Raw genomic sequence first — 26579 nt, 5'->3', positions numbered from 1 at the left:
CGGGCTCGTACATATAGGGCATTATTGTAGCCATTGTGTGGTAAACAAACTAAAATAATTTATAGCGATGGTACAGGTGTTCACACGGGCTACAAGCGGCAAAGGTAGCTGACCAGAGCACAGAAATGAGTCACAGAATAAAAGTAACACAGAGAGAGGAATGGAATTGAAAATCTGCTGCTGTGTGTTGTCAAACGGTCTGTTTATACTTATTGAGTAAAGAGGCATCCTGCCATTTCCATGGCGACACGTCATTAGCTGAAGCGCAGCGAATTTTGACACGAGACGTGCTTTGGCATTATGAAATGGGCGGTACGCGTCTGCTGATGACAGGCTCAGGGGCGGGGGATATGATTTAGTGCCGCAAAAGCAGGTCACCCAGTGTGATGGGGGAAAGTGATAGGATTATCACAAAATGGCTGCGCCCTGCTGCTTGTTTTCGCATGCATTCAATGGACGAAAACTTGGGTAAGGTCCATAGGAATTTTTTCTAATAACTAGCGACTTAGGCTTAAAAACACATGGCTGACCTGTAGGGCCAATAAAAATTTGACTGAACCATTCCTCTAAAGACTCGATTGAGTTCCTGTTCGTCCCGAAGATGACAACCTGAAACCTGAGAGAGACAACACATTGAGTGTTGTCAGCATAGTTTGAGAACATGACCCCTTCCACCTGTAGAAGCAAGAAGAACAGGCCATGAATATGTTGTAAAGGCAAGGAGACATACTTGCCCCTTGTGGAATCACAAAGAGAACTGGAATCGACAAGGTGTGTGTGTGTGTCTGTCTGTCTGACCCCCCACCCTTGTCTGGACTTCAACTCAAGCTTTGAGGTCTCTGTACCAAAACTTGGTCTAAAGCCGGATTGATGGGCGTTCAGAATAGGAAACTGAGTAAGGTGCTCTGATATCTGGCCATAGGCTACCCTGTTTAGTATTTTTAACAAAAAAGGGGTATTCAAAATAGGACGATAGTTAAGAGGATTGTCCCTGGGTAGCCCCGGTTTTTTTAAGATAGATGTGATCATAGTCTGTTTAAGGGCATCTGTTGAAGTCATTGTTGAAGTTCCCACGCCTTCCACAATCGGTTTGCGCAAATCTATATCTGATGCAATCTTCTTCTCCATTTTCTCAACTGGTACGCTGCCCTGTTTAGACAATGTTTCACGCCTAACAACTTCCGGGTCAAAGCCCATCGGGAGAAGCAATGGTGCGGCATTAAGAAGGGTTTGTTTGACCAATCGGGAGATAGGGTTTTTCCTGCATACTATCTAACTGATAATCATTAAAAAAATCCCCCTTAATCAATGTCACATGATTCTGTTGCACGTAGAGAAGGAATTGTGTCAAATGTAAAACGTTGCACAATTTAAGATATCAGTAGAAATTGGAAGGCCCTCAAGGAATAAATGTTTATATGCGTCATGTGCCCTAGACATGGGAGGTCCAGTGTAAGCACAGTTAGTAGTCTACTTATTCCAAGTTTTTGGCTTCCGGATAGAAGGGTGCACAGGAGGACGTTAAAATGCCATAAGCCCTTTTTGCTCCATAGTAAAAAACGTAGGTGTGCTTAGAGGCGACTATGGCAGCCGGTCAATGGTAGGAGTTGCAGAGACCTCCTATGTTTTCGTGTGCCTTATGACCTCTAGTGATGGACCCGAATTGGGGGCTATCTGGGTACCAGTCTCCTCCATCGAATAAGTCAAAATATCCAACAGTTATATCTGTGAATCATCCTGCGCGTATTGTACAACCTCAACCACTGTTGGTTTCGAGGAGTTGCACGGCATTCCAATTTCTTTTGTATTTACTGCTTTTGTAACGTAACTGAAATTCTTTGAGATCATATCTGTCCTATTAAGAGCGAATTAATTTTCTAGAGCCACAGTTCTTTGCATATGGTATCGCTTTTTATTTTTTAAATGTTTTAATTGTTCAATTGATATTTTATTCATATCTCGCTCGTACACAAGTGTTTCAGAGCGTGACAAGGCAAGGGAGGGTAACAGGGGAGAACAAAACAACGATCTTACTAGGCCCAGTGACAATGAGAATGCGCAAGTGCATGGGAAAAAGGAGAAGTGGAAAGTGCGAAACAGAAGAGAAACAAAAAAATAAAATAAAGGCAATAAACGGTGGCAGTGCAGCCAGAAAGTGCCGGGTTTAGCAGGCAGAGTATGTCTGATAAGTGCAGAAGAAAAGGGGGTGGGGGACTGTATGGGTACAGATACAGACCCCAGTGCAAGGGGTTGCCCGGAGGCAGTGCAGGAGGGTGGAAGGGTGAGCAGGTACCTGGGCCTAGGGGACAGCAGGTGACCAGTTGCACAGTGCCGAGAAAAACAGATCAGCAGGAGAGAAGGGGGCAAAGGCAGAAGCAAAGATGAAGGTCTTGAGGTGCTTCCGGAACGAGAGATGGTTCTCCTCAAGTTTCAGAGTGGCAGGGAGGCTGTTCCAAAGGGAGGCCCCAGCCGAAGACAGAATACTCCCCCCATCTCGTTTCTTTGAAAAACGACTGACCCGGAGGGAGTTGGAGGTAGAGGAGCGAAGAACTTGAGGGGGGAGGTATTTACAGCGGGATAGTTGAATGTATTTTGGATCCAGGCCCTTGTGAAAGCCTTGTGGACAATGCAGAGAATTTTAAATGTAACCCTTGCATCCACTGGGGGCCAATGAAGGGATTTCAGAGCTGGAGAAATGGACACGTCTTGCAGTCCTGTTCTGTATTAGTTGTAAAGGCCAGAGAGTGGAGGCCGGTAGATTTCGAAAGCGGCTGTTACAGTAGTCCAACCTAGAGAGATCCAAAGCATGGGAGACAGTGTGAAGCTGGGGGAAGAAGAGGAAAGGCAGAGTACCGCTGAAAAGGTACAGACGTCAGTGATGTGGGCAGAGAAGGAAAGTGTGGAGTCAAAGATGATCCTGAGGTTCTTAGCCTCGCGGGTAGGGGTTGGGAAGAGGACCAAGGGAGGCCGGCCAGAGAGTGAGGGGAAAGGATGGTGAGGGTGTACCGATAAGGAGGATCTCTGTGTTCTTGGCATTTCGACAAAGATTGTTTGCTCCACACCAATCTTGAATGGCAGTTAGGCATTCTGAGATGAGGTGGTCGAGGGCAGCCTGAAAATGAGGAGTGTTGTCAGCGTAGCACTGGAAATTTGAGCAGAAAATGGCAATGCAGTGGGCGAGAGTGGCCAGGTATTGGTTGAAAAGCCAGGGCGAGAGGTTCGACCCCTGGGGAACACCACAGGTAGAGAGGGAGATAGATGATAGGAAGGACCCAAGTTGGACCTGGGAGGGTCGTTCAGAGAGGAAAGAGGTCAGCCAAGCCAGAGCCTGATCAGTGATACCCAGGTCATCGCAGAGACGGTTGAGCAGCGTGATATGGTTGACTGGGTCAAAGGCAGAGGAGAGATCGAGTAGGATGAGGACAGAGGGAATGTTAGAGTCAAGGTTGGAGAGCAGATCTTCACGGATGTTCAGGAGAGCAGTTTCCCTGCTTCTGGCAGCTCTGACGCCAGATTGGTGGTCATGAAGAGAGCCAACAGGATCGGAATGAAGGTTAAGCTGAGAGATGGGCAGCTTTTCCAGGAGTTTACCCCAAAAAAGGGAGTAATGGGAATTGGGTGATAGTTAGCTGGACAAGAAGGATCAGCTGTGAGTCTCTTGAGGAGAAGATGCACAAGGGAGTTCTTCGGAGGGGAAGGATCCTGAGGCAAAGGATAGGTTGCAAAAATCGGCAAGGGCTGGAACAAGGGTATCAATGTGATCCTTGATGGTTTTAGAGGAACAGGGATGAACCTGTTTTCACAAGGCTTTCATAGATCAGACTTGTCTAGCGGCCTCATCAGGGGAGAAAATGGGAAAGGATGACAAAGATGGGGGAGGGCGGTGGCTGAAGGAGGGTCAGCAAGCAGACTGGAGAGGGGGGGAGTTGAGGAGAGGGTGGACAGGTTGTCCTGGGTTTTGGCCATCTCCTTGCAGAAAGAGTTCGGGCGAGTTGTTAGATTCCGCAGAGACACAGGCTTGAATGTGGACTTTTTTTTTTTTTTGGTGAGGACAGAGAGTCGGAATTGCTTTTGGAGCAGGCGACAGGCCAGTTTGTCAGAGGATGGACAAGAAGCCCTCCATTTCCCCTCAGCCGCCCTACACTTAAGTGTAGCTAGGTTGGAGTCATACCAAGAGTTAAACTTGGCTTTGGACTTTAAAAGGATCCTCATGGCAGCGGCAATAGCATCAAGAGTAGAAGAAATAGAGGAGTAGAGCAGGGACAGGGCTGTGTCAGGATGCAAGGCAGCCTGGGTTCGTGGAGGACAGGGGGTTTGGAGACGGTGGCAGCGAACGCCTCAAATGACATACGCTTCATGGGCCGGATGTCCAAGAAGGTAGGTGGCAATCTTGGGGTAGGCTTGGCTTTGGGGGAAGAGAGGGAGAGATTAGTGTAGAGGAGGCAATGATCACTCCAGAAGAGAAGAGTGGTCGGAGGAATTAAAGGGTGGAGGCCAGAGGAGATCAAGACCTCAAGTGTGTGTTCAGCAGAGTGAGTCTGGCCAGAGGGGAGGAAAGAGAGGGAGAGAGAATCGCAGAGGTCATGAAAGAGCACAGAAGAGGAACAGGGAGAATCGAGATGGATATTGAGGTCACCAAGGAGGAGGAGTTGAGTGGTTGATGCCAGGAGAGAGCAGGAGAGGTCAGCCCACTCTGAGAGAAAAGAGGTGATTTGACCAGGGGGCTGGTAGAGAGTAGCCAGAGTAAGAGAGTAGCTAGGGGAGAGGGAGCGAGCCTACAGACAAGGCATTCGAAAGATGATTAAGTCTGAGTGGGGATGATGAAGGCAGGAATCCACTCAGGAAAGATCACGGCTACACCCCCTCTGGGCCAGGTGGATCTGGGCGCAGAGAGGATCGTGTAGCCAACAGGGAGGAGAGTGTCAAAGCTTGTGACAGAGCTGGCTGTGAACCATGTTTCGGTAAGACCGAGGACATCAAGGTCAAGTTCTTCCAAGAGTTGGCAGATGTCAGGGGAGTGTTTGACAGCAGAGCGAGAGTTGAGAGTGGCAAGATGAAGAAGGTTGCCAGCCTTAAAGACCTTCCGAGGAGGGGTACAAATCAGAGGTAAGTCCTGCAGAGGTGTGGAGGGAGCTCGAGGTGGGGCAGAGGAAGAGGGAAGAGAGGGCGAGGTCGCGAGGAGAGGAGAGGAGAGGAAAGGAGAGGAGAGGAGAGGACGGGACGGCCTGCGATGAAAGGAAGTTGATGAGGCGAGGGTACTGCCTATCGAAGAGGAGGAGATTGGCCTGAGGGCCTTGAACCATGACAGTGCCATTTAGGTAGACATTAATGAAGACTCTGGAGGAGTCAAAGGAATCCACGAGGACTTCCCAGCGGGTGCCACCATTAATGGGAGAGAAGACCGGACAGAGACCATAGATCTGATGAAGGAATGATAAAGAGGATGTCGGTGAGGGTCTGCCTGGAAGAGGCGTTGGAGTAGGTATCAGCGATGGGGAGACCTGGGCTGGAAACCAAGATATCCCTTTTAAACTTCTTCTTACCAGATTTAGTGAGAAGGGAAGGATAGTTGATAGAAAAGCCATTGGAGTAGATAGGAGAAACAGATGGTGCCATAGGTGAGTTCAGAGAGTGGGCAGTGGGAGAAGTATGCAAGTACAGCAGTTTTGAACAGTCGCTGGGCTAGCAGGTTACAATTAATGGCCAAAGTTAAATCTAAAACACACCCAAATTTGACTTTCAAAGTTAAATGCAAGGCACCGTAGGTAAAGCAATGAGGTATGAATCAAAAGTTAGAGGGGAGTGCCGAAACTAGTGCATTGGCGAGCATAACCGGGAGAACTGTTGGAACAAGAGAAGAGTGAAGATCCTGAGAAGGGAAAGAAAGGTCAAACGGAAGGAGGGAGCTTACCCATGGTGAGTGAGGTAAGCGTGTTGGTAGTCCAGTCTCCACACCAAGTGAGGTAGCAACCTCAGGGAGGGCCAGGTTGTGGCAGTAGATTCCATGTAGTGGCCTGGTAGCGGACAGGGAAGCAGACGGGCCTTAGGATTGGGAGCCTGCCGGTCCCCTGTTGGTCAGGAAAAAGCAAGTCACAGCCAATGCAGGAGCACGATAGTGGAAGCCAGCTTTTCACACACTGCCTTTTTTTCTTTGTTGTTTGCTTTTTTTCCCCGCTTGATTCTTTTTTCATGACGCATAAAAAAAAAAGAATTGCACGGAAGTGCAGGATTCACTTAACAGCCTAATGAGAACCAGGAGACAATGTTGTACCTGAGCCCTCTAAGACTTCCTGCACTAGAATCGATTAACTCTGGGAAAGACTTCTGTAATCAACCACAGGAGCAAGGGAGGCGTTCTCCTCCAAATGAAGTTGTGAACCAAACCTTGGTGCTTTATCTTGTGCAAGTTCTTGTTCCTCTAAAGATAGTGACCTTTGTTCATAATGAGTCATGGGGCAATTGAGTGCGGTAACGTACCATTCTATGAATCCCATTTTTGAATTTAATATAGCTAGGTGAGCTCAGTGGTCTTTAATATTCCTGTTGATCACTTAACAGCTACATTAAAGAAGTAAGTACAAAGTTTAGGGGAGATATTGATGTAGCCCCCAATCGGGAGGACCCAAAGTATCTGTGGTAGCTGTAGTCTGTGAAAATGTGACGAGTTGGAGGAATCGGACAGCAAGCTTTCCTAGGAAGCCGACAACAAAACCAGGGATGCCAAACGAGAGTCGGATTAAGGATAATCTGGTTCAGTTTGGCATCCGGAAGTTGAAATGGCCTCACGCCATTCATCCGCGTGCCAGGGCAATAAAAATCAGGCCTGCGCCTATCCAACTGAGCACCAGCCAGTAAGTCTGCATCCAATATCTCTACCCGTTTCCGTCGGCACAGGCTCCAAGGTAAATACGTATCCGACAATGGGGACCGATGTACTAAAATAGGCTGGAATTTTATTAGTTGGAGTCTTTAGAAGGCCAACATTTCTAAGCAGTGGGAAATCATTTGACGCCTGCTCGGTGGTCAAGACTGGTGAGCTGATTGACGAGAGTGCTCTTGCACTCGCAGAGCCTGCTAATAATCTGAGGAGATGCAGTGAAGCCAGCAATGGGAGTGCCACAGAAAGTTCAGACAGATGGTGGTCCTTGGGCCAAAGAATCGTTTTGCTACGCAAGGCGCATGTACAGGACTAAACCGCCATACTGGCGGAAAGTTCACAAGACAGCTCGCCTCTTAGCACATGCCTACTTACCACCTGACTGCACTTGTCGCCCGCGCTTGCACTTAAAACATAACGGTGCTCCTCCTTCTCCCACCACAAATACGTGAATTGACCAAGAATAGTGTCTGCTCCAAAGCAAAAGCAAAGTCCGCACCACACTGCCACTGACTGCACTTGTTGCCCGCACTTCGCCATTATCTTATTTATACATGTAATCACAGCCAGTTGACGCACAGGAAGGAAGTTGGTCTTTAAATTAAGCCACCTGTTCGAGAAAGAGTTTGACGAATTAACGGGATGCTTTAGTATCCTGCATACATTAGACTTTAATCATCTGGGTTGCATAACTGTGAAAATGTCCAGCTATTTAAATCTGTACTGGCATACTGATTTCCCCACTATCTCTACCCAAACCCCACCCACCATACCTTCACTCTTTCTATCCCTGACCACCCACCCTACCCCCATCACTATGCTTCTGGATTGTTCTTTCAGTTCTTGGGCTCATCACCTATCTTGTTTCTGCCACCATGCTTGGGTTCTTTTTCACTTGCTTCAGTCTTGTACCTGCATCTCTGCTTTCTTCCTTCACACTAGCCACTTTCCTCTGGTTACCTGCTGATTGGAGCAAATATTCTTGGGGAACTTCTCATTGGGTAGAACGGCAGAGGAGTTTAGAAAAGGATTTGCATGATTTGCAGTTTCATGCCATAGTTTTGCCCGTTGCTATGCCAACTAGATATTCTTAGTTCAGAACCCCCATTCCTCTCTATTCTGTAAAAATGGCTTCTGCAATTTTGTGGTGCAAGCGCCACAGAAAAAAAACTCTCAAGTTACTAATTTTGGAGGCGAGCTGTAGAGAAGAATCTTTTCAACGAGGGACCTCGCCAGAGGGGAGATGCAGTCCAAGAGTTGACAAAGCGGCACTGTATGGAAGGTGGATCCAAGATTTGGGTGCAGGAGAAAGATGCACAGGCATAGCCTCTAGGCTCAGAAGAGCAGAACCAGAAACTGTTTTGGAATCTGAATACCACCAAGGTGCAATTATGGCTGCTGGTGTATGCTCAAGAATTACAGGAAACTAGGGTGCATAGTTGAGTTCCACTGGTTGGCTTTACTGGCAACAAGGACTGTAGGTAGGTCCCTTGGTGACTGAAAGGAATGACAAGCGAAGTAGAGCATTTTATGGTTCCCACAGGAGAGACAGTCCTCATGTGACAGATTAAGAAAAAGCAACAACAGAGTATAAACGTGTCTATATGCTGCAATGGTCAGTAAGTGTTTTGTAAACTGATGAAATGGACGTTATTTTGTTTTACCTAGTACTAAAAAGTTGTTTTTATTTCTCTGCAGTAACTCGGTGGCAATGGTTGAGCTTTTATAGGATAAATGATTGTGTGAACCTGGAAAAGTCAAAAGGTTGTGTCTGTTTGCTTGTGTCTTCACAGAATTTCCCCTGACATGCGATGGCAGTGAAGTGGCAGAGTGGACACACAAACTCTTTGCTATGTCTGAATGTGAGCAGTGATGGACTTGTGGCATCTGGAGCAGAGGCAGGAGAACTAACTACTTGGACTCAGCAAGGAGTTCTTCAGGGGCAAATGAAACTCTATGGTGGCTCAGATGTGACCTGCATCACCTTTTCCCCCACCTATCCCAGCAGGCTTTATGCTTCTCATGGTGGAACTGTCAGCGTGTTGGATGTTCGATCACTCAAAGAGCCTGTAGAGCGTTTCAGGGTAAGCGAGGAAGAGATCAACTGTATTTCAGTCAACGATAATGAAGGCTTCCTTTCTGCTGCTGACGATTCAGGAGCAATAACAGTCATTGACTTGGAAAGCAAGAAAGTAACTCGATCCTTGCGAAAGCATTCAAATATCTGTTCCGCTGTTGCCTTCCGGCCTGGAAGACCACAGAGCATGGTGTCCTGTGGGCTGGACATGCAGGTTAGTAGAATGCCAGTGTGAGACAGGATTGAAGGGAAATGCCTTGCTGTGGAATGGCTTAACCCTTTGGTGGAAATGCATCTACAAAAATCCAAGTTTGTTTAGTCTGATTGTATTGATTTGGATAACTTTCAGTTCCTTAAAAACCAAAAGACTTGCAAAAAAGAAAACCAAGCATTAATAATGAATTGGATAAGCAAATAGTTTTGGCGGTTTATAATTTGTTTATTGCATTTTACATTTATATATAATCGTGCAGTAAATACTTACCCAGTAATTCCAAATAAGTTTGTGTTTTCAGACATATAAAACTAGTAATATTAGTAACGGAGCGAATGATAAGACTTAACTTTTCTGCAGTGAACACTAGTCTTTTTAGTATGCCTATTACACATGTAACATTTTTGCAACTTTGAATATAATCTTGGTGATTTCAGGGATGACTAGTAGAGCGGGGTTAGTGACAAGCTATGGAGGGAGCTAGCAAGGTTAGACAGTAGATGGGAGGGGGGAGGGGATAAGCATGTTGGCCGTGGATGAGGTGGGGTGGCTCGGTGTAAGTAGACCGTGGTGAGGCCAGGTTGGGGAAACAAAGTATAACGTGGATTGGTAGGGTTTGGACGTTGTGGGAGAGTGGGATGTGATAGAGAGTGTGAGTGTAAACAGGAGGGGGATAAAGAGGGTGTCGGGGAGAGTGGCATTTGGGCTAGAGAAAGCTGAAGTAGGGATAGAGAAGGGGAAGTAGGATGGGTGGCTGGTAGAAAGGTGAGGTATGCAGTGGGGGAGGTGGGATGATTGCAAATGGAGAGGGTGGGGTAGAGTAGGGTGGGGTATGGCTGATGGCAAAGGGAGAGACACGTTAGTTTGGCTAAAGTTGGAGAGGTGCAATGTAGGTTAGAGAAAGGTGGAGCAGGTAAAATAGCTGCACTGTGAGGTAGCGTTTGTGATTGGGCATAGAAAGGGAGGTTGCCTAGGGCAGGTTGGGTGGGTGTAGCAATGGTTGCAGTATGGTGGGTAGAGTCCGAATCCCCAAAGTACGATGGTTTATTGATATTTTATTTCTATCGCGTTCATACACAAGTGTTCCGGGGCGTGACTAGGCAAGGGAGGGGGACAGGGGAGAACTAAACGGCGATCTTACTAGGCCCAGTGACATTGAGAATGTGCAAGTGCATGGGGGAGGGGAAAAGTGCATGGAAGGGGAGAATTGGAAAGTGCGAAGCAGAGGAGAAACCGATAAATAACAATAAATAATAAAGGCAACCAACAGTGGTAGTGCAGCCAGCAATTTGCAAGTGCTAGGTTTAAGGCAGCAGAAAAGGGTAGGTCTGATAAGTGCAGGAAGAAAAGGGGGGGGCTGTATGGGTACAGATACAGACCCCAGTGCAAGGGGTTGCCCGGAGGCAGTGTGAGCAGGTTCCTGGGCCCGGAGGACAGAGGGTGGCCAGGTGCATGGTGCCAAGAGATAACAGATCAGCAGGGGAGAGGTGGAGCAAAGGTAGGTGAAAAACTTTCCCCATTCCGAACAACCCTCGAGTGGCATTGAAGAGTGCCCCTTCCTGAAAGTTCACTATTTCATTGGACAGTCTGTATGCTTTTGGCTGAGATACACTAGCCTGTCGGACTACTCGGAAGCGGACTCCAGAGCATTCCTTATTGCCCCACCCTTTCTCAGTGCAAGGCACCAGCACCACTTATCCCACACTAAAGTTATGCTTGAAGAGGGAAGAGGAAATGCTTGAGGAAAGTGTGGCTAGAAGAAATAACGCAACAGGTCACCGCCATAAACCTGGATAAATGGCAGGACGGTGGCCTATTCCACCAAGCATTGAGCGAGTTATGCATGACTCTGAAAATTAAAGAGGAGCAGAGTAAAATTGTCAGAATTGCGGCCTATATGTATCTTTATATGGGAGTGATGCAAAAGAAGCGTGAGGAAAATACAATTCTAGGGCAAAATCAATCCGAACCTTCAGCTCAAATCCAGACTGAACTGAAATTAGCAGAACAAAAAATGAAAAAGAGCCAAGAATTTGAGGCATAATCTCAAGATTACATTAAAAAGCTAAAAGAGGACTTGGTGCTCCAACAGCAGAATAATGTAGACCAAGAGGCCCAATTAGATGCATTAAGAGTAGAGTGTCAGGAAAAGGTTGACTCAGCTGACTCAACAATTAACATATAACGGGGCCTGCTCAGGACAAATAACCATGCTGCAAGATCAGGTCGAAAGGTTGGAAGAGGAAAATAATAAATTAATTATGAGAGACTGCCACTTCCCAGCAGAATTTGATGAAGAGTGCCAGAAATTCCGGGGACCTGGAAAGGAGAGATAGAATAAAATCTGAGTGTCGCTCAACACCATAAAGGAAGACCTTAGGGAAAGCTGTGGGTGTTCCATGCTCCAACGAGGGAAGCGAGAGGATCGTGGTGTACCGCTCCCTGATGGAAGAAGAGCTCCTCCCTGATGAAACCGTTTTGCCCTACCAATGAATCCCACTTTGCCCTACTCTCCCTCGACAAGGAATCTCAGAAGAGTTGGGGGGGGGGGGGGGATCTGTGCGATATTTTTACCCACTCGGTAGTACTCCCATACATAACAAAGCTGCATTTCAACAGAAACAGCAAAAGGGCTGCGCTGGCTCCTTTGAGCACCACTGCCTCACTCCAAAACTGCTTTTTGCAACTACAAAAAGATGGCCCCACCATCTTGACAAGGAATCAAAAGAAGCTTTACTTAAGCTACACAGGAAACACTTTACTTTTGGGCTACAAAATATCAAAGATCAATGCGTCAAAAAGGCCCTGGCTTTCTAGGCCTATGTCAATTTCAGTGCATCTATATTTAAAGGAAGTGCTACATACAAGAAACTAACTCTGGCTCCAAAACAATGTGGTAAGTCAGAGGGAAGAGAAAAATCGAATTTGCAAGGACAATGCCAGCAGTCCCCACATGTTTAAAATGTACTTTTGCAAAGAAAGAAAAATACTTGTTTAAAAGTGTATGTTGGATAAGGCCTTGCCCTTATCTAGCAATGTGAGGGGGTTTTGTGCTGTGAAACCTATATGGGAGATCTTATTCAGCAGGTTTTAAGGAATTAAACTGCATTGGCTGGATTTTTGCAAGCTCCAGAACAGGTTTTTCCTGTTGGCAAAGCTAAGTCTTCCCCCAAAAGGGAACCACCATAAAACTTCCAGGACACTTGGCTGATAATTACTAGATTGGAAAACCTTGACTGACCAAGACAAAGAAAGTTCACATACTCATCAGACTTCAGTCTGGGCTGAGGCCTGCTACAACAGAAATGCTGGGACACGAGCATGTGAAAAAGAAAATCGCACCTTCCCGTACTTCTACATGAAGCTTCAAAGAAAAACTCCATGCCGACCTTGGGCTAAGGGGGGGTAGCCTAGAAAGGCATGGCCATATTTGGAGGACTATGCTGACCATTTGGTTTAAACAGCTATTTTATTAAGAAACATTTCAGACTTATCTTTGCAACCGGACTTTGCAGGAATGTAAAAAGTTAACCGTTTTAATGTAATTTTGTGGGTTTTAATTTAAGACCTGGTAGAATTCTCTGCCATGTTGGAAACAGAAATGGCAAAGTGGATATTCTCAGGAACGTGTACAGGATGCCATTGTAAAATTTAATACTGATATGCCTAATAATAATCTATACACATGTGTAAAGTTGTAGAATTTCAAGTAATATAATTCTCACAAAAAAGTGCGAAAAACTGGTACAAGGGCGAAACAAGGTCCTACAACTGTGAGGATTGGACTGCTATGCTCTACCTAAAATATATAATCTGCCCATGCGATTTGTTTAAGTGCCACAACTGTACAAATGTGTAAATTATGTTATGACAGATTTATGGCAAAAAGGACTGTGGGAAGGCTTTTCACCTCATAAAATGCAACCTCATAAACTTAGACTCCTCCTCGAGGAGGCAATTAATTTGGGCTGACCTATCCGAGTCTTGGAGGTAGGCCTAGCTCAGTTCTGCCCACCAATAATTCTGTGATGTCACCATGCTCTGTATAAAGCGTGGTTGACAGAACTCTAGGCACTCTTTCCTGAATTTCCTGCACCTGCGTTCCTGATCTTCTACATTCATCCTGTCAGATTCCAGATTCCACTACAAAGCATAGCTGACCAGATTGCAGCAAGGCCAAAGCAAAGCTGACCCCTTCTCAGCAAAGGCCTAGATTCAGAAAATCCCACTAATTTTGTGAAGGTCGGATTTTGATTCTGTTTGCTACCTTGAGTACCTGCTGCTTCTTTCTATGCACTCAGAATTCGATTATTCGCAGGTTGTGGGAATATTGCAGGGGGAAACCTTAACTTGGGTGCTACCTTTCCTAATTCAAAAAGTGCTCATATTCAATTGTGCCTTGGATATGTTCTACTAGAAGGTTAACCAAGTGCATTGCTTCCATCTTCCATTTCCATTGTCAATATCACCCCATTGGTGATTGCTGCCCAATATTAAAATTTGGGTGTGGTTTTTTTTGTTATTAATTTCTTTCGTGAATTTTAAAACCAATATTGTATTTTCACCAACTGGCCTAGTTCATGGTCCATTGTGACCCTGGGTATTTGTAAAAGGGGGTGTGAAACGGGTCGGGTACCGGCTCAATTTGAATTCAATTAAATTAAAGAAAGCATTCCTATTGAGCACCACATCCCAGGCTAAGACCAAGTGTCCTGGTCCAGTGTGTGATGCCCGATTGGAATCCTTAACACCCTTCTGACTGAATCACTCCTCCTTTACCTGACGGTCATCAACAGCTCCCTAACTCAAGGCACCTTCCCCTCGAGCCTCAAGACCTGACAAATCCTCCTGCTTCTTAAGAAAACACTAGACCCTGACAATCTCTGCAAAGACTGCCCCATTACTCCTCTTTGCTTTCAAGGTAAGATCCTTGAGAAAGCAGTAGCCACACAAGTCCTCAACACATCGAAGCCAATAACCTCCTTCAGTCCTACCAATGTGGCTTCAGATGCAGCACAGAAACGGCTACCACCAAGGAGATAGACTATGCCCTTAAAATCCTTGATGGCCATCCCAGCCTCCTAGTTTTCCTTGACCTCTCAGCAGCATTTGACACAGTAGACCACCAGACACTCACCAACAACCTACATCGTTGCATCGGGATCAGCAAGATCGTCCACAACTGGTTCACGTCCTACCTTGCGAACCGCCAACAGTTTGTACAAATGGATTCTTCCAGATCACCAACCCTAACCATCGCGTGTCGAGTCCTGCAAGGATCCATCCTGTAACCCGTGATCTTCAATCTTTACGTGTAACCGCACGGAACCCTCCTTTCTCCATACAATATCCACATTTACCAATATTCAGATGATACGCAGATCTTCCTCAATATGTCCTCTATCAAAGCCATCCACAGGCTGAAGGCCTGCCTCAGGTTGATCCAGTCCTAGATGTCCAGTACTTACCTGACGCTCAACCCCTCCAAGACTGAATTTGTACTGCCGACCAACAACATTGAAAACCTTGACATCCAGACCTGGCTCTCTGCACAGCGGGCTAGCTAAGGTGTGAATCCCTCGAGGTTCACAGCAAAGCCCCTTGGGTTCAACATCAACAGACAACTCGCATTCAAACAGCACACAGCAAGAAAGACACAAATGTTCTGGTACCAACTTTCTATCCTGTGGAAAATCAGGCCCTTCATCCCAGAAAAGCCTTAGTCCTCTCCCAACAGGATGGTGGCAATGCCCTTTTGGAAGGCCTGCAGGCGGCTAACCTGTCATCTCTGAAATGTGTGCTGCAGCAAGACCCATTAAACGACTCTGCAAATTCGACCACATTATCCCAACCTCATCGAACTGCACTAGCTCCCACTGCAAGCCTTTATCTTCTTAAAATCCTTTTGCATCATCTTCAAGGCTGCCATCTTGAAGTTCGCTATCTACCTCTATCTACCTCACTGAGAAACTCAGTATCTCTGGAGGCCTGCGCTTCATCGGAAGTAAGGAAATGTGCAGACTTGAATTACGACCATGCAGGAAGGAAAGGACCAGTCTGTCTACGCCCCAAGACTCTGGAACCTACTCCCTGTCAACATCAGACTTGCCCCATCACATCTATAGTTCAGGAAAGAGCGCAATACCTTCCTCTTCAAGGAATGGCCCCTCCTTAACACCTATGTCAAAACATCCTGCACTCCCTCCCTCCCTAAGATTCAGTGATCTGCTGTCCACTCCCCACCCTCATACTGCCAATTGCCCCCCCTACCCTGTTGGCTCCCCACTCCCTTTTTTTTTTTCTCTGCTTTCGTCACTGTGTTCTTCCCCCAGTGATTGTAAAGCACTCTGTTGCTTCCCGAAGCTAGGTCTGCGCTCAATAAATACCCTATTAATAATAATAAAAGGGAGGGAGATGAGGGGGGGTGGGAATGAACAGTGGCAATAGGGTTATGCTTCCTGCGGCATCCCCATTTCACTCTGCAGGAGTTAAATCCATGTGTTACACTGCCTGGAAATAACGTACTGCAGCATCTTACAGAGGCCCTGATTGGAGCCGATAGTGTTGAGGAAGCTTGCATTGTTTTTTGTCATTTTCTATCCTATGAACCCATCAGTGCTTTGGCAAATGTATTCAAAAAGTTTTGCCAGTTGCCATACCAATAAGATACTCTGCTTCCCAACACTAGTATTTGTTTTGGCACCTATGGTTTGCAGCAAAATCAAAAAAGCAGTGTCCTCCGAATTCAAAGCTACAGTAAACTGATGGAGTTCACTATAGCAATAACATGCCATCCATGCAAAGGCCTTGAGGGGCCTTGAGGGGCCCTGGGCCGTTGCCACGCATTCAACCCGACAGTGTTATTGCAGTTAGCGGAGTGTAGGAGAGGTGTTGGCTAGACGGCAGCGCAGCCGCTTGTTGCTCCTAGCTTGCTCGGAATGCGAGCTTGGATCGTGGGATTCAGCCCGCAATCTGAGCAAGTTGATGGGCTGCAGCACCCACCCTGTGTGACAATGCTGCTTGTCTACATTACATTTAGTTGGAAGTTCATATTTTCCCATCTCCCAATCGGTTCTCATGAGCAGCCCTGTCTTGGTTTTGACTGAAATAACTGAATTGCACGACCCTTGTATGCACAATAGATATTTAAAATGACTTGCCGTTATGCAGATGGCAATGATTCAAGCTCTTAATTCCTCCATCCTGACCTCTTGTACACAGTGTGCTGCAGGGAGGGGGTTCGATCGTCCAAAGGCCCGTCCACAACAGGTAAATTGCTTTCAGATCCTGGTAAGCAAAATGTGATTTTATGCATCCTAATAAGATGGATTCCTTTGCCTTCAATCGTGGTTCTGAAACTGGAGTAGACCTGTACAGCTAATGCATAGTCAGTCTGTTTCTGTGCCTTAGCTTGCTAAAGCATGTGAACTGCAAAGCAGTGAACAGATGTCACTTTTTCAAACATTCACTGTTAAGGGTTTGCAACAGATAGCACTAACGTTACCTCTGCTCCATTCTATTCTTTGAGGCTTTTAAACAAATATTATTTAAACAGCGTTGTATGTTCTGCTTACCACACATCGCGTTTCAGTCCTTCATAAAGACTCAAGATACATTTCAATGAAACAAATATTACAGTGAACGTTATGAGGAAACACTAAATGTACTAAAACCTTTTAAGCATGTGTGGAGACCAGTCCAAGCAAAGTTTAAACATGAAGGCTTCATACTGATGTCAAAATTCGAACATATGTATTACAATATAATATCACCTGCCAGCTACTTTCTGTTAGTAGCCATGAGCCATAGATACTGATTGAACAAGAAATACACTGAAGCTGCTGTATTTCCATCCATTGGGCAAACAATCCACGACTTGCTATTCTATACTGCATTGGATGCATAGCTCATATGTTACCATTCAATAGATTTGTTGTAGTATGCCACCTGTCCGATCAAGGTTCGCCTCTTTGTAGTTGGTAGTACTCCCTCTGAGGTTTTCGGCATTGCAGCTTGATCAATGTCAGCATAATCCTGCAGCTGCCATTAGTATAACAGTTCTGTGTTCTCCCTTCTTCAATATGGTCACCTCCAAATGTCACAGGCCTGGACTACGCGAGGGAGGCAAGATGGCAGCCTAGGCAATTAAGATCTTTCTCTCCCTGGTTTCCAGTATATATGTGTTATGCAAGACATTGCCCAATGGCTGTTCAGTGCATTATAATGCTTCTGGATTGCTCCTTCAGTTCCCAGGTTCATCACCTATCTGGTTTCTACTAACTTGCTTGGGTTCTTTTTCACTTGCTTCAGTCCTGTACCTGCATCACCGATTTATACCTTCAAGCCAGCCATTCAGAGTGCATTAAGACTTTCCTCTGGTTAAATTCCTGCTTATCACCTATCTGAATTCAGGGACAGGCTTTCCTGATCATCCAGACACTGAGTGCCTAGCAAAGGTAAACCATTGCGAGCGACCAGTCCATAGCTAGTTTAGTTTACTGATTAGCTACTAATGTGTGCTTTTATCCAAACCATAAAACCCTGCCCAGTGTTGGCGGTATTGTTGGTTGGTGGTATTTTTGGTCTTTCGTGGTATAGTGGTGAGTCTGACTTTAGAGTACCTTCTGATAATTGTTTTTATACCGGGGTCACTAACAGTAAGCAAATACTGAACTTAGTAGACTCTAGATAATTATCTTATCCCCTTGCAGTATTTTATTTACAATAGCACAATGTGTCCTTTGGCAGTGTTTCAGAATGCATTTATTATGTCGCAAAATATTTCACATTCACACACATGGCCCTTCTGAAACCCTACAATGACAAGTTTGGTTGTTGGCTTATCACACATGGCAAAGTGAATTGCAGCAGGCGGTAATACAAGCTCACCACTGCCCTGTGTTACCATCGCAGATCATATGTATATTATTTTTCAGAAGTTAGAAATATGCAAGATACACAGACTTAATTTACAATGCCAAATGTTCACATGGCCCTTAAATCAGTGAATCAGGAAACGAAAATAAATATTTCTAAGTGCAATTTCCTTGTGGTTATTTTTATCTGCACTGAAAGAGCCTTGCTATGATAGATTTCAAAGCTTTCTTCTGTGTGATAAAATGAGCCTTGACCACAATGAGCTTCAAAACAGTGTATTTTGGTAACTAGCCAGAGCCCTGTGGAAACTGACCTTGAGCTTATAACCATTCTTGATAGAAACTAAACTTCTATTACATTTGAATATTGTTGCATGAATAAAGATTAAAATACATGGTTATGCACGTTTAAGATTTCACTGTACAGCACCTAAAAATGAATTATCCACATTTGTCAAGTTTATAATGATATTTAGCACCCTACACTGTCTAATACTAAGCATTCACTCATTACCTCGCTCCTCAATTAACTGAACTCACCAAAAATAATCTTTTAATTGTGTGTGTGTGACTCCCGTCTAACTGCCGGACACTCCTTTCTTAGCTTGCAGAAGGCACATAAGATCCTCTGTCAGCGTCTGCCTGCACACTTTTTTCAGGGTCAGCAAAACCTTTTGATACGGCTGCCAGCGAGGAACCCTGCATAGCACACTAAACCATTGCACATTCAATTTATCAAATTGCACAGAAACTTGCATATAAAAGCCATGGACTGGTTTGCCCTGAATATAGGAAATGCATGTTATAAGTTAAAACGATAACAATTAGTAATCATTAGTAATTAATTAAGCAATATGACCCGAGCGGCGGGGGCATTACCGACTCAGGTAATGCCCCCGCCGCGAGGGTCATATTGCTATTAGTACCCCGGCCCGCATTATATGCGTGACGGGGGCACTAAAAGCATTTTTTTCTGTCCTGAAAAGCCGCAGCGTTTCGGGACAGAAAATAAAATTAAAAAAAAGACCAAGAAAATGGCCGCCGGGAAAGGGAAAACGGGAGTCAGTTTTCTCTTTCCATGGCGGCCTTCAGGAGCGGAAACGCTGGGAACACAAGTGTTCCAAGCGCATCCGCTCCCGAAAAAACAAGAAGCAGAAGGTAAGTGGGGTTGAGAGGGCGGGAGGGAGGGGAAGGGGGTAAGAAAAAATAAAAAAAATAAAATACATACCTTCTTCCCTGCCAGGGGACGATGGAAGCCTCCAGCTGTGTGGAGGCACAGAGTCTCCACACTGCTGGAGGCTGCCATCATCCCCCACCAGGGACGCAGGGGCAAGAAGGTAAGTGGGGTGGGGTAGGAAGGAGGGAGGGAAGGGAAAAAAAACAACAAAAAAAAGCTTACCCGAGTCCCCGGGGGGGGCGGAGGCAGCCTCTCAGCTGTGGGGAGGCTCGGAGCGGGGATGGCCCCGCTTCAAGCCTCCTCATTGGCTGAGGTGCTGCCATGCCCCCCCCCCCCCCCGCTGAGGACAAGGCAGCTGGAGTCCCGGCCGAGAATCGAAGAGGACCCGGCGAGAGCCAATCGGAATGCGTGTTGCATTCTGCTTGACTCTCGCCGGGTACTAATACATGTTAGTATATTCTCCATTGCAACCCAGTCCATGAACAAAATGCATATTGCGCAGAAACCATCTCAAATTCAGCATTTAGCTGGCATGTGCATTATGCTTTACAAACTGACATACACTCTTGCTCAGAATAGGATCAACTTTCATCCCTGTTGAAATGTGGAGCCCTAGTGGAAATTCAGACCCTTTCTAAACTGTGGATGTTGAAATGTGGAGTCTAAGTTGAAATTCAGAATACATTTTCCCACACCAGGTGAGAAATTTGATGCCTTTCTTGGATCTAACATTTGCTTAAATGGGAACCATTCCTGTAAAGGTTAAACAATTATGCTAAAGCTCTATATCTGTGCCTCTTCCCCTAGATTGCTAATTTCTCCTTGAATGTATTTTGCCTCCTTCTCCCGACCCTGCAACAAGCTCATCCACAAGTGCAGAGATAATTTCGATTATTTTTTTTAACTTTTATTTCTTTTCTTTTTTTTCTTCTTAAGAAAGTGTTGGTGTTGGTTCTGGTTCAGACAGTGCACAAAATCCATATAATTAACTTCTCATTTTCTTCCTTTTCTCCAGATTCGGAGTCTGATATAATTGCTTGGTCTAATGGCACCGCTGTGCATTCTGATCCTTTACCGTCCCCTATACCCCACTGTACATTTCTTGTTTCCTATATAGATTGCCTTTTCATCTTGTCTTTCTAATGTGGTATTTTTCACCAATTCTATAAAAAGTCCAGTATTCCTCTTATGAAAAGAATCCAATCTAGACCCTACTCGTCATCTCATTTTTGTCCTATCTCTTTATAAGCATACTGTTTAAAGTTTTGGAACAACTAAACCGTGCACATTTTTCTATCTGAATCTACACTCTGGTCACTCCATGGAGACTGGTGTACTGACAATATCCAATTTTATTTTTCAGGCTCACCATCGTATGCTTTCCTCTATTCTGGTTCTTCTTGATCTCAGTGCGTCATTTGATACTGTAGATGACAATACCTTACTACTTGCATGGAGTTATCTTCCCCTAGACATCCGAAAACCAGTCCACACAGATTGTTGAAAACCAAACTAAAAGCCTACCTCCTCGCCTCAGAGTTATCCTCTTGGCCTACCTCTCATCTGCCTGCTAACCAACATGTTTTCCTCGTCTCTAACCTGCCTCTGTCCCTCACTTCCTCTACCTCCACTTTAGCGTTTCACCCATTATGGTCCAATCCCAAGCACAGCTGGCGATACCGCCTACCTGGACTTAAAAATGGCCAATGTTGGTTGTCCTTAATCTAGGTTTTTATTTATTACTTGTACCGCGCCAGATGGCCATGGCCCTCAGGGCGAACATAAAACCACAATAACGCACACACATGCTGTCAGGGGAGCGGGAGAGAGCAGGAAGCTTTGCTTCAGCTTAACCTGGGTTCAGGTTAAAGAGTCGAGTCGTAATGGCTTTCTTGAAGGCAATCTGGGAGGGAGACCTTCACTGTGCCAAGGGAAAAGCATTCAATTCCCTGGGAGCCTGCACATCAAAGGTTGTCCCACCAAATCTAATCAACTTGAAATGTGGTTGCAGCAGTTTGTGGCAATGGCTAGATTGTAGGGATCTTGTAGGCTGAGCTGCTACTAGGTGATTCATTAGAGCGAAGCAAAGGCCGACTGAGATAAGTTGGTGTGAGCATTTGTGGGTGATTCTCTGCTCAAGTGGGAGCCAGTGGAGGGGTCCATTTCGAGGGAGTAACGTGATCATGTTTAGATAAGCGATGGACGGCCCCAACGGCTCCATTTTGGGTGATCTCAAGAGTGTAAGTTGGTTTGAGATGTTCCTGTCAGAAGGCTGTTACAGTAGTCTTGTATTGACAAGAGCAGACGCAAGAAAGGATTGATTTTATTAATGGAAAAATACAGTCCTATTTGATGAGTTTAGTCACATAGTGAAGGGAGGAACAAAGATGGGGGGGAAACCTGAGATTTCATTGAAAGTTCAGGAGCCAGTTGACTTCCTAATGTCTTGACATATTTGGTGATGGGTATCGTACAGCCCATGATAGTAAAAGGGTTGGAGATGGGGTCAAGTTTTTTCAACCAGGGGCAAGATGCTCTATTTTTTCATCATTAAGGGCCAAAAAGTAAAGTCCATCCAGGATTGAATTGCAGCAAAAACTCTATTTGTGGCTTCAGTTTCTTGGATGTAGTTACCCGATAATTCAAAGAGGATCTGGGTGTCATCAGCATAATTGGTGTATTGTACTTTCAGACTGTCCAAGCGATCGAGTAGGGGCCTGATGTAAACGTTAAATAGAGTAGGCGACAAAGGGAGCCCTGATGTACTACACACTTGGTGGTAATGAAAAAAGCTTGTGCACCATCAACGGCTATTCTGGAGGATCTTGGGCCCAGGAAGGACTGAATCCACTGGGCAGTAATCCCAGAGCAACAGTCAATATCCTTGAGCCAGTTCACTAGGAGTGTTCCATCGACAAGATCAAACCCTGCTGAGAGCTCTAATAACATTAGCAGCGCCAGGCGACCCCTTTCTACAATAATGGAAATATTGGACTTTAAGTCCAATAGAGGTGTTTCAGTCCTGTGTTTAAATCTGAATTCTGATTGGTGAATGCCTAGGATGTTATTTGCCTCCACGAATTGCCTGGAATTTAAGATCAGCAACACAGTCCAGGATCTTTAGGAAGTACAGGACAAAAGTCGATAATTTCTCCCCATGGAGGGGTCCCGATTTATTTTTAATTTTTTTAAAGAGAGGGGTGATCCAAGCTTCATTGATACACAAAGGCATGAGGCTGTCTCTGAAGGACGTATTCACGATCTTTGTAAACCAAGAGATAATCCTTGAGGATGTTGGCAGGACTGACCTCACCAGTGCACTAGGTTGGTTTCAAATTGGAAGCCATCTTAAAAATGTCCTGCTCAGTGTCTGAATACAAACCTGATTGGACTGGACTCGCTAGTCAACCATGAGAGATCTGTGAAGGTCCTGTGGAAATAGGATGGTCTGTCAAGAGGAATTGCCGAGATGTAATTGCTTGTTGGTGGGCAGCAATCTTCCACAAACTCCAATTCCCTGATACCAGAGTGAGATCCTTTCCACCATGGAGAAGACTGTGGGTTTGTCCTCAATTTCCTTCCCACTTCTGTAGAGTTCTCTGGAGCCGGACTTGGCGTTAGTGATTGTGGTGTTAAAATTGACAGTGTGGTATCTAGTGATTTTACTGAAATACATTACTGAGAAGGGCTTTTTACCAAAAACATGAACAACAAAAATACTGAAATTTGGTTGGTTAAAAAGGTATGTGGGGGTGGAGTAATGGCATAAAACGGATGGGGTTGTGGTGGGCTTAGGCTTATAGGCTCCCCCAAAAAAGACAAATCAGTATTTTTTCTGTCGTTTTGCGTTCAGTAAAACATTCTCTGTAATGGAATTGGCTAAAATCACATGGATCCATTGAGATTCAGTGATGGCTTGTTTAAACCCAAGTACAGACTCCTAATATGCTGCTTCTGTAAGGGGATAAGGGTTTTTTCTCCAGCCCACTCCAACCCTCTTATGTTTCATGCCTTAATGTCATTCCTGAACCAATTATTCTTCACAGTCCCAGGCTTGATTATTTTGGTCCTCTTGAGGGCTAGATTGTTAATAGTGTCCAGAGTAGATTGCAAAAGATGTGATGCCAAAAGAGAGGGGCCATCCAAATGCTCTAGCATTTTGAGTTTGGGAGCTAAGGATAATGAAAAGATAGGAGGCATAATCTACTTAAAGTTCCTTGTCATCTAGACAAGAGTAAAGTTTCTTTGATGTAACTTTATCCCATTGAGGGAGGTTAGAGGGTAGCAATGTAGAGAACATGACTATTACATGGTCCGATCATGGACAAAGGCACATGGTAATGGGAGAGATTGAGATGTTATGCGTCGGACCCCAATCTAGTATATGACCGTCTGTGCATGTCTGCTGTTTACTAACTGTGAGTAACCAATAGTTTTAAGGGATGCAAGTGAAGATGATACTTGAGCATCCTGCCTCTTTTCCACCCAAAGGTTGAAATCGCCCAGCACAATCACAAGGGGGTTGAGGTCTAGTGATATCATTGAGAAGGGCCAGGAAGAGTTCCTCAAACTGCAGAATGCTATTTGGGGGGTTTATATAGAACAAAGAAACTCACTGTTATGTTTATCTTTCACCTTAATAAGTAAAAACTCACACAATGTTTGCTATATTAGCACAACAGCAATTAAAATCTTTTTTAATTAAAACCGCGCCTCCCCCTCTGTCCAGGTCTGTCTGATCTGAATATTTTATCGGCAGATGGAAGTGCCTGAGGGGCAGCATAAGAGGCTGCTACGTCGAGCCAGGTCTCAATAATAAAACATCTATTTAGTTTAGTTGTAGCAAGATGATCCGCAATCTCCAGTCCATGTTTAACAAGAGAACATGCGTTCAGTAGGGCAATGTTAAGAAGCGGCCCCTGAACTGGAATTCCTTTCAACCAGTAATGATTCTGCCATGTCAATGCTAGAGACAATATTATTATCAGGATGTTCAGTAATGTGATCAATTACACAGCTGTTAAGTGTAGATGCCTTCAATATAGGTGAAATAATTTGCCCAAGTTTGTTATGAGTAATAGAATGTTTGGGAAACCATCTAATGGTAGCCTGAGGATCAATATTGCTAGATTGCAATGTCTCAACTGGCGCTAAAAGAGTGAGGAGGACAGTTCATAAGGGGCGTTTTCAACCCGTTTAAATTCAGGGATCTGGGGCGGGTGTACCCGCGACTGCCTATGGTCGTTAATGAGTAACTCACTAGTATAACTAGAGTCACCTTGGTGCAAAATTTCTGGGTCAGTTTTAGGTGAAGTCCATTGTCAAATGACGGGACACAATTTCAGTGTGCTGTAACCGTGACCCTATTGGGCTTTGAGGAGAAGCAATAACTCCAAGGTTATGTCACATGTTTTGTAACATGATTACAAGATCCGACGGAACGGTGGAACGCAACAGAAAGGCAATGGTAAATGAGTATAATTCAGCAGTGAGTTCCAGTGGGCGTAAGAAACCTGATACCTGCACAAAGAGTGGATCCAGAAGTGAGAGAGTTACACCAGCAGACAGCTACCGAGGATAGTGATGCACCCTTGAAAACCGGGTGCAAACGGACAAAAACCATACGCGAACCTGTGAAAACCGTCTGGCCAACACACCAGTGCAAACGCGCCTCTGAGGAGAGATTCAACAAGGGGTGCCTAGGATATGTAGTTTACTAAGTTAGTAGTACACTATATTACACACACAATGATGCGAAGCTAAAATGCAAAACAGAATGTAAACCATTGAATAATGACTTAGTTCTAGAACACAGCTGATGTTGAGTCCCATAAAGGGAGAGAGAGGCCCATGCCTGGCAGAAATTTCGGTTTTGGCACGACGCATTCCCTGTTGTTCTAATGGACTATGTATAGTGAGGTTGAAGTTTCTATTCTCCTCTTTGGGAGTCGGAGCGGGAATGGTGGTCTCCTCTTACCCTACCATCTATGTGATTGTGTCTGCTTGAACTATGGGTGTGGTATGGGCCGGGATGCTATGGATGAGACATCCAAGTGATTTGGTCTTGGTCTGTCTATATGTCCAGTCTATAGTGTCTTCCGCTAGTGGCTATCTCTCCAGATGTTTTCTGGTATGGCTTGGGGTTTGTTTGGTGGGGACTGAGGTCGGTCTCTTCATCGTTGTTTAGCGGTGTGGGCGTTCTTGTGGGTAGTCTTCTACGCAGTGAAGAGCCAGGATTTGAGCAGCTTCCTGAATACTAGGTGGTTTCTTGTGTTCCGTATATTCTTTGGAAGGTCATTCCATGTTTTCGGTGCCTGGTGAGAGAACGTGGATCCTCCGACTTTTCTTTTGTTATATGGTTTCGGTTCTAGGCGGATGTCATTGCTTAATCGGAGCGTTCTTGTCGGCTGGTGTAGGCGTAATTTATCGCTCAGGAATTCTGCGCCTTGGTTGTGTATAGCTCTGTGTGTGATGCACAAGGATTTGAATTTTATTCGCTGTTTTATTGCTAGCCAATGTAGTATTTTTGGCTCAGGAGTATGTGTTCTCTTCGGGGTAATTTGAGAAGGAGTCTGGCTGCCGCATTTTGTATGCGTTGTAGTTTTTTTAGAAGTCGCTCAGGCATGGCCAGGTATAGGCTGTTGGCATAATCTAGTCTTACCAGTTTTGTTGGCGAATGACCGGAACGGTAGTATCCTTTTTGCCGCTCACAGGAGAAAGAAACATTTCTTGAGTAGAGCATTTACTTGTGGCTCTAGGGTGAGGTTGTTGTCCATCAGGACCCCTAGTTTTTTACAATCGATGTTGTTGGGGTCGTGTCGAGTTCTCTTGGCCAGGGGATGTAGTTGATGTCTCCTTGTTTTTTGTGACGATCATTATCTCCGTTTTACCTGGGTTAATTTTGAGGTGGTTCATTTCATCTAATTGAATATATCACAGAGGAAAATCTCTAGAGTTGTGTTTTCTTCTCGGGTGTCTTGTATTTTGAAGATTGTGTGTCGTCAGCGTAGTTGTAGCCGGTGTGGCTGTGTCTTTTGATGATTTTGATTAATAGATATAGGTAGATGTTGAATAGGAGTAGGGAGAAAGATTATCCTTGTGGTACTCCGCTTGTGGAGTTTGTGTTGGCTTTAAAAGGTTTCATCCATACGTTTTCCGTTCTATTTGTTAGGAACGATTTGATCCATAGTAGGGCGGTGTCGGTTCTTCCTAATCCTTCTAATCTTGTTATGAGGATATCGTGGTTGACTGTGTCGAATTCTGCTGATAGGTCAAGAAGGATCAGGGCAGTACGGCTTTCTGAGTCTGCGTTTGTTTTTATGTCGTCCCATATTGAGAGGAGAGCTGATTCTGTTCCT

At 45.1% G+C, this 26579-nt stretch overlaps 1 protein-coding gene across 2 annotated transcripts in view; it reads left to right on the top strand.

Annotated features, from left to right (window-relative positions):
- The window catches only part of WDR53 (WD repeat domain 53), a 230326-nt gene that overhangs the window by 77410 nt on the left and 126337 nt on the right, over positions 1-26579 (top strand). The window contains exon 2 of one of the 2 annotated variants that reach the window (XM_069618064.1): positions 8671-9168. The exons of the other annotated variant lie outside the window; for it this stretch is intronic. Coding sequence (XP_069474165.1) covers positions 8689-9168 — 480 coding nt within the window. The 5' untranslated portion in view covers positions 8671-8688. The remainder of the gene's footprint in view (positions 1-8670; positions 9169-26579) is intronic. 2 annotated transcript variants of the gene reach the window in all.

This window comes from Ambystoma mexicanum, chromosome 10 (assembly GCF_040938575.1).
Source record: "Ambystoma mexicanum isolate Mex_15411 chromosome 10, UKY_AmexF1_1, whole genome shotgun sequence".
Lineage (NCBI taxonomy): Eukaryota > Metazoa > Chordata > Amphibia > Caudata > Ambystomatidae > Ambystoma > Ambystoma mexicanum.
The sequence above is the reverse complement of the archived record's forward strand: the minus strand, read 5'-3'. Positions and strand labels throughout refer to the sequence as shown.